This window comes from Meles meles, chromosome 11 (assembly GCF_922984935.1).
Source record: "Meles meles chromosome 11, mMelMel3.1 paternal haplotype, whole genome shotgun sequence".
In the NCBI taxonomy this organism is placed as follows: Eukaryota; Metazoa; Chordata; class Mammalia; order Carnivora; family Mustelidae; genus Meles; species Meles meles.
In genome coordinates this window covers 49,084,827-49,092,574 of record NC_060076.1, presented here as the reverse complement: position 1 = coordinate 49,092,574, position 7,748 = coordinate 49,084,827, and the positions used below count along the sequence as shown (strand labels likewise).

General features: G+C 40.5%; 1 protein-coding gene across 4 annotated transcripts in view; it reads right to left on the bottom strand.

The window, feature by feature from the left end:
* Nucleotides 1–2,706: 2,706 nt before the first annotated feature.
* Nucleotides 2,707–7,748, bottom strand: part of HACD4 (3-hydroxyacyl-CoA dehydratase 4) — a 42,420-nt gene continuing 37,378 nt past the window's right edge. For 3 of the 4 annotated variants that reach the window (XM_046023934.1, XM_046023933.1, XM_046023937.1), the window contains one exon: nt 5,837–6,985. In XM_046023934.1, coding sequence (XP_045879890.1) covers nt 6,903–6,985 — 83 coding nt within the window. In that variant the 3' untranslated portion in view covers nt 5,837–6,902. Of the gene's footprint in view, nt 3,614–5,836; nt 6,986–7,748 lie in introns of those variants that run through there. The other variant, XM_046023936.1, reaches the window with a different exon arrangement.

Genomic DNA, 7,748 nt, shown 5'->3' with positions numbered 1-7,748 from the left:
CGGACAAAAGAAAGAACCCTGTAGCACAGGGAATAGTCAATGATATCGAAATAATGGTGGTGAGGGATGGTGGCTACACTTAACCATGGTGCCCGTTGTGTAATGTGTAGACTTGTCAAACGCCTGTATTGACCCCTGAAAGGCATAGAATGTCATACATCAACTATGAAACCCCAAATCGGAAAAGGACACTGCCTCATGTTAATAAGCTGCTGGAACTGGGAAGTTGAGGAGTTGTAGTGTTAAGGAACAGGTCTTTGCCAGTTGAAGGACTTAAATCCCTCGGCCGGCTTGCAGACATGTGTGGCAGAGAACAGTGAAGGGGAAGTGGGCACTGAGGAGCCCGTCTGCGCTTCCGCCCTGGTCGGCGGGCAGAGCTTGCTAGTGCTGGAGGAAGGGATGAAGGATCAGGCCCCGCTTCTAAACCCAGCCTGCCTTTTTCTCCTCAGCCTGGTTTCTTCTCATTCAAACTTTGTCCCTGCTCCTGCCCTAAAGAAAACAGAAGTACAAACAGAGAAGAAAAGAAAAAGAAAAAAAAGAAAGAAAACAGAGTACAAAATGGAGGAAATAAAATGTATCTGTATCCCTTCTTCCCTAGCTACACAACCCCCCCTGCCCCGCCCTGCTCCTGTTTTTGTTTTCGGGGGTCTTGAGCTTGAGATTTGTAGGATTTTTCTATTCATGGTCATCTCTGAAGAGTCAAAAATACAAAGTGCTAGGGGTGCCTGGTCCCTCAGTTGGTTAAGTGACTAACTCTGGATTTCAACTCAGGTCATGATCTCAGGGTCATGAGATCAAGCCCCAGCCAGGGCTCCACACAGGGCTTTCAGCTACTTGAGATTTTTTTTTTTCCTCTCCCTCTGTCCCTCTCCTGCTCGCTCGATCTCTCTTAAAAAAATAAATAAATTTCAAAACCTAAAGGTTCTAAAATCTAAACTCACTAATATATTAGGTCACTGAAATAATAACACTCTTTCTCTTCGTTCCCTGTATGACTTCAAGTCAGAATTAAGTTATTTCCTCAGAAGTCTCTGCCTTTTTAGACCAGATGTTCCAAACTATGTATGGAAACACTTCCTTCACAAGTCATCCTCCGTTGGATTTTGAAATCACAAGTTGCCAAGACAAAGAGCAGGCTGGGATATACTAACAAATGAACATGTGGGGTTAAAGCCTTATTATGTGTCTCAGGACACTCTGACTCTTGATTTGCAAAAGTGTGCATTTGGAGCAGATGTTGGGATGGGATCTGTTCAAGGGCCTAAAATTATCCTTATGTTTTGTCATGTAATGACTCCATGGTAAGTAACTACAAGGCTGTTAATGACCTTTTTTGAAGGTAACTGTCAGAAGTTCACTCGAAATTATTTTAACCAAAGATAGTGATATTGTAATTATAAAAGGAGTAAGACTTTTTGTTAGGGATGCAACTAGTATCTCGAAATAACTTAGTCACTTTGAAAATAAGCAGTTTTAAACTTTTGGTAAACATTTTCATAAATTGCTGTTTTCTAAGGGAGATCAGATCCTGGGCTTAGGAGGATGGGGCTTTCACTAAAGCCAGAGCTGTAGGCGAGGCCTCTGGGTGAGTCTGAGATGCCCCAACACGCCTATTCCCAGCCGCAGGCATTTCGGATGAAACCAGGGGACCCAATGTGGCCAGAACAATTCCCATCCTCCATCCTACCATCGCAGAAAAACACCTCATGCTGTCATCTTTATGTACAAATGTGTATCATCGTCACTCCGGTCCTAGATGATGTAATATGCTTTTATATTTTCTGGAAGGAAATGGTTTATACTGATGCTAAACTCTCGAGCCTCATTTTTAAAAAATGTATGATGTATGTAGTAATTATGAAGTTGCGAGTGTTGCATGGAATGTGTTAATCTTCATAAACAGTATGGAATTCTTTAAAATTGCCACTAAGATTGTCTGGTTCTTGTCAAACATAAGGAACTTGTGAAATAATTTCTAGCTAAATTATTGGATGTGAAACCAAGTAAAAATGACAGGGATGACTCCCTGACTTTGGTTTTGTTTCTTGGACACAAGGAATAACTTAACTCACAAGGATAAAAGAGTACAGAAATATGGTTTATAAATTCTAAAATGTAATAGAAATGTTATCACCTTTATATGTCTCGCTGAAAATAGTTCTAACGCTTGGCGATCTGTATGTTAAGACTTGGGAAGATAATAGAAATTTAACCAGTTCTTAAAACATTCTAAAAGCAAGTAGCACATTAGGAAAGGATACTTAGAGAAGCTAAAAAACAAAAGTCCTTTTGTGTCTTTTAAGTATGAACTGCCCTTTGAGAGTAACCAAATACAATGGAGACATCACGGGACGCCTGGGTGGCTCAGTGGGTTAAAGCCTCTGCCTTTCGCTCGGGTCATGATCCCAGGGTCCTGGGATCGAGCCCCGCATCGGGCTCTCTGCTTGGCAGGGAGCCTGCTTCCTTCTCTCTCTCTCTCTGCCTGCCTCTCTCCCTACTTGTGATCTCTATCTGTCAAATAAAAAAAAAAAAAAAAATCTTTACAATGGAGACATCACCTAGTCAATCTGATATTTTTCAAAATGTTTTATTTGTTTGACAGAGATCGTAAGTAGGCAGAGAGGCAGGCAGAGTTGGGGGGGGGGGGAAGCAGGCTCCCTGCTGAGCAGAGAGCCTGACATGGGGCTCGATCCCAGGACCCTGAGATCATGACCTAAACCAAAGGCAGAAACCCAACCAACTGAGCCACCCAGGCACCCCTATCTGATAGATTTCTTAAAACAGTTCTTTTTCTGGAGGTACGGGTAGTAATCTATAAAGTCAGAGCTGCATAATTATGAGTGTGTACCATGTGCCCAGAGTGAACAAGGCATGATATTGCTGCCCTCACAGAATTTATATTCAGAAAGTATAAATCAGTAGACAGATAATTTTAATGCATCCAGGAAACGTGTTACAAATTTCCTGCTTCTGTGTAGCTGTTTATCATTTAGAGAGGTTTAGTTTACCACATTGCATTTATTCTTTACAACACCGTGGTGGCAGTGAAGGAAAGGAACCCTGGGTTCATTCACTTAGTAAACATTGGAGCTGGATTTCATATCAAACCCACTGCTCTTACTTCCATCCAGGCCACGTTCTCACTCACAGGACCCCGTGGCTCAGCGGAGTACTACAAAGTAAGTACGCAGTGGACGCCTACGTTTATGTGGTGAATTAAGTCATGTTCTCACAAGTTGATTTGCAATATGGAATTGATGGTTACCTTTACTTGAGGTTTTAAACTCTAGCTACCCTTAGCAAAGATAAATCCCTCTTTAACATCTTTAAAAACCAAACATAAATGCCACCATCTCCGTTCTGAAAACAGAAAACTACATTGTATGGGGGCTTTTATATAAGTTATTAGCAGATTTCTGTCCAAAGCTGAGATACTTAGACTCAAACTGTAGTATGCAGGAGGGGCATTCGAGGAGCCTGACAACATGTAGGTTTCTGGGTCCCAGTGGAGCCCACGAGTCTGGGTCCTAGGTGGCACCCTGTCCTGGGACTGTTGCTCCCTGGAATATACTTGGCAAGAGCACCATATCGATAGGTAACGTAGCAATTAGACCTGGAAGTAGAAAGTAAAAATTAACAAGGGGGCAAAAATGTTTACAAAGGAAAAATAAGCCAATGAGAGGAAGATGTGGGGGAAAGGGGAAATCATTTGTAGCATATTTTCATTTTAAATCATTGATACTTTAGCACAATAAAATGTAACTGTTTTCTTTGTACATCAATAAATGTTAAGATTCTCTGTGGAAATATTTCAGATACTGATGTTACAGCTACATTATCTCTTCAAAGAAACACAAAGTCTTATAGGTGACAACTTGCTCAAGGTAAGCAGAATAAGGTACCCTAAAACAAAATGGTTTTTCTTGGGGGCGGGGGGGGGGCTTCAGTGCGATGTGGTACATTCTTTGGTAACAAGTGTGTTTGCAGGAAGCCTAGTAAAGTTTTGTAATTTTGTGCCTTCAGGCGTCCCACAAGGTGTTTCTTGAACAAACGTAGACACTTATGCAGCAACTAAGAATCAACTCATTCTAATGCTAACCTGTTTATTGAACAAAAATATAAGACCAGGATAACTGTGTGATTCTTGAAGAGCATACTGGAGGGAAAGAAAACACATTAATATTGAATGGATACTTTTGGCAGAAGTGTTACTGCTTTTCATTCAACTGTTTTGGTAACATAAAAGCCCAGGGACTTTGATGATATTACAGTGTCTGTGTGTTGTATTTTTTAGGCAGACTTTTGCTGAGTAAGGAAATTCTTCAAAGTAGTTTTCATTCAGAGCAGTTTTACCCCCCACTACCCTACCCTTTTAAGTCCCAGAGGCACTGCTGATGTTGATTACTACGCCTTAGCCTAGGTTACTAGGAACTTGAGGCAATGGAACTTGGCATTGAAAGGTCCCAAGAAAGTTGGGGGTTTTTTTGTTTGTTTGTTTTATAGAGAGGGAGAGAGAAAAGGGCTTGGGGAAGGAGAAAGAATCTTAAGTAGCTCCACACCCAGCACAGGACCCAATCTCACGACCCTGAGCTGAAATCAAGTCAGACACTTCACCGACCAAGCCATCGAGGTGCCCTAAGAAAGATCATTTTAAAAGTTATGTGTTATGCTTCTAAAATATCTAACGGTTTGCTATTTCATCTATATTTATTATATTTGAGAAACCAAACCTTTGACAACACTGAACAAAATGAAGTAGAGATTTGATAGACATACAGTTTAAGAAATCAGCCAAAAAAAATCAACTTTGCAATCTGGGTAATATCCAGTTAACTAGGTAGATGTTTACTTGTCTATGTTTCTTAACCTGGGGAACATGAACTTGAGTGGAAGAGAAATGACATCCTTATGTCCACTAACCTCTAATGAAATTTTTCTTTCAGTTATGAATACAGGTAACCACCCACAATAATAAGTTGTGACTGTGTTACCAAAGGAATCACAGAGCTTTGTTACAATTGTTGCAGAGACCTGATTTTCAATCCATAATTATAAACTGTGCTTTTTAGTCTAGTTTGAGAACTAGGCAGGCTCTTAAGGTAATGTGGTTTAAAAATTAAATAACAAGATTTTAATTTCTTATAATAGTCCAGTGCGATATAGTTTCTCTAATTCTTACTCTGCAACTTTAGTGATGCACGTAATGCTTCAGCAATCTACGTAGCCATATTGACCGAGAGGAAGCTTGACTGAGTCACCTAAAGTTTGCAAATGGATTTTGTTCTCTTTGTACACCAAAACTTTCAGTATTTTTTAATTTTGAAAAACAAGCTTTTTAAAAAGTTTTTGTTGTTGTTGTTGTTAAAGTTTTATTTATTTGACAGAGATCACAAGTAGGCAGAGAGGCAGGCAAAGAAGAGAGGTTAGGAAGCAGGCTCCCTGCTGAGCAGAGAGCCTGGTGCGGGGCTCGATCCCAGGACCCTGGGATCACGACCTGAGCAGAAGGCAGAGGCTTAACCCACTAAGCCACCCAGGCGCCCCTACATTTTGTTTTTAAAGATTTATTTGAAAGGGGCAGGGGTAGAGGGAAAGGGACCAGTAGACTTCCTACTGAGCAGGGAGCCCAATACGGGGCTCGATCCCAGGACCCTGAGATCAGGACCTGAGCCAAAGACGCTTAACCAAATGAGCTACCCAGGCACCCCTATTTATTTTTTTTTAGAGGGGGCAGAGAGAGAGAGAAGCAGACTCCCTGCCGAGCATGGAGCCCAACATGCAGCCTGAACGCACAACTCTGAAACCACAACCTGAGCCAAAAATCAAGAATCGTATGCTTAACTGACTGAACCACCCAGGTACCTCAAATGTAGCTTTTTAGAAGGGTAATTTTAAGTATTTTAAAATTCCAAATAGGATACTAAATTTACAAAGATATCAATTATCTTTACCTAGTTACCAATTTTTTTTGTAACTATATTTTACTACCTGGTTTTTATATCATAAAATATTTAGTAACCTTTTTATATAGTTACTGGATAATAAAATTCTAGACTCCTTTCAAGAAAAGTGAATGTATACTGATAATACAGAAGTGATATTAGTCAGTTTTCAAAACTCTGTGACTTATGTGACATAGTAATTAGCAACGATAATTGAATAGTAATCTGAAACATCACTAGTTAACTGCCTTATCTCCTTGAAAATAATTTACTCTAGATTTTTACCTTTTGTCTCCCTGTAAGGTAAGTAACATGGCCTGATTTCAATCCCCACCCCAGAAAAGGAATATGGATCAAATAAATATTTGTATATTTACCAAAGATCCATTCTGTTTTCATCAGTCTCCTCTTTGAAGGCATCAAAGTCCAAATATCAATGAATACTTTCTCAGGGCTTGGAAAATGTAGAATTTTCTCAGCGTGTCTAATGTGTAAGATGGGGATGAGCCCTGGCGAGGGTGACATCTGTCTATAAAATGTTATTCTAGACAACTGCTGAACATATTTCACATTGTTGCCCTCCCGTGGAGTTGCTATTTACAAACTCCGAAGTGAAAAGAAAAAGATGTAAACAGATAAAATCCCAGCTAACAACTTTGGTTTCTCAATTTCATTGAATCCATTCCAGTGAATCTATTTCTCATTTGCCTTACAGGAAAAGAATCAATGTTAAGTTACTTGTATAAAATCCACAGCTTTGGTAAAGTAGGTTGCGTGGAATATGCATTTTGAAAACATGCGAGGATAAGAGTGCTGCGATCTGCCTCAAGGTCGAGGAGAAGGCGGTCGTCGCAGAGCTGTGTCCAGTAGCAGGTGTTTTTCCAGCAGGCTGCTTCCTGTGCTGTTCGTTGCAGCTGAGTCCACAAGCCTGTCCTTCCTTCTCTCGCATCGGAATGCTGTGCTTCACATTTTCTTTTTCTTAAAGGGAAAGACTCCGAGGACGTCTCTTCTTTCTGAGTAAAGATGACTGTAGGTATAATACATGCCTAACACGAGGAAGGAAGTGGCAAGAGTAAGTAAGGTTGATTAACCATTTCTCTGGAAAGAACCATGGTTTTAAAATATAGTCAGAGTGCTGTTTGGAGTCTAAGGACAAGACACTTGCATGGGGGAGACTCAAAGAAGGACCATGTAAACAAGAGGCCAGGAAAGGGGAAGTAAAGTGAATTCCTCTACCCTCCTCTTTTGTTTAAGGCAAGGAATTAATGTTTCCCTTTCTGGAGGGCAGCACTCTCTACCAGCCTGAAGTTCCACATCTGTCTTCTTCCTGATGCATTGTTCCTATCTATCTGATGATGACTCTAGACCAGCTACCCTGGGGATTTGTGAAGGTCAGAGCTGCAGAAAGTGAGATGTAATCACAGAAGTCTTTTGCCAATTAAATTTTCTTGACTCTTAAGTTTTTGTTCCACACATTTTTCTTGTGTTTTTAGCACCTACTCCCACGTGCCTGCTGGGAAATGCTAGCACAAAAAAACAAACAAACAGGAAACAAATAGATATAAATGGGAAAACCAGAAATGGCCCAGCCTGCTTAGTTTGACATCTAGGTTTTCTCTGTAGATCCCTGTATCCAGAGTCAAATTTCTACATTTCCTACACAATACAGGTATTTTACCTGCTTATAAACCTGTTCTTTATACAGTGAAACAGTGACATACTTGGTCTTGTGAAAAGCATCATAACTTCTAGGTGCTTTACTAACAAGGTCTAATTCACCATGCTGGGTGTCCTCCTCTGTTTCTCCCG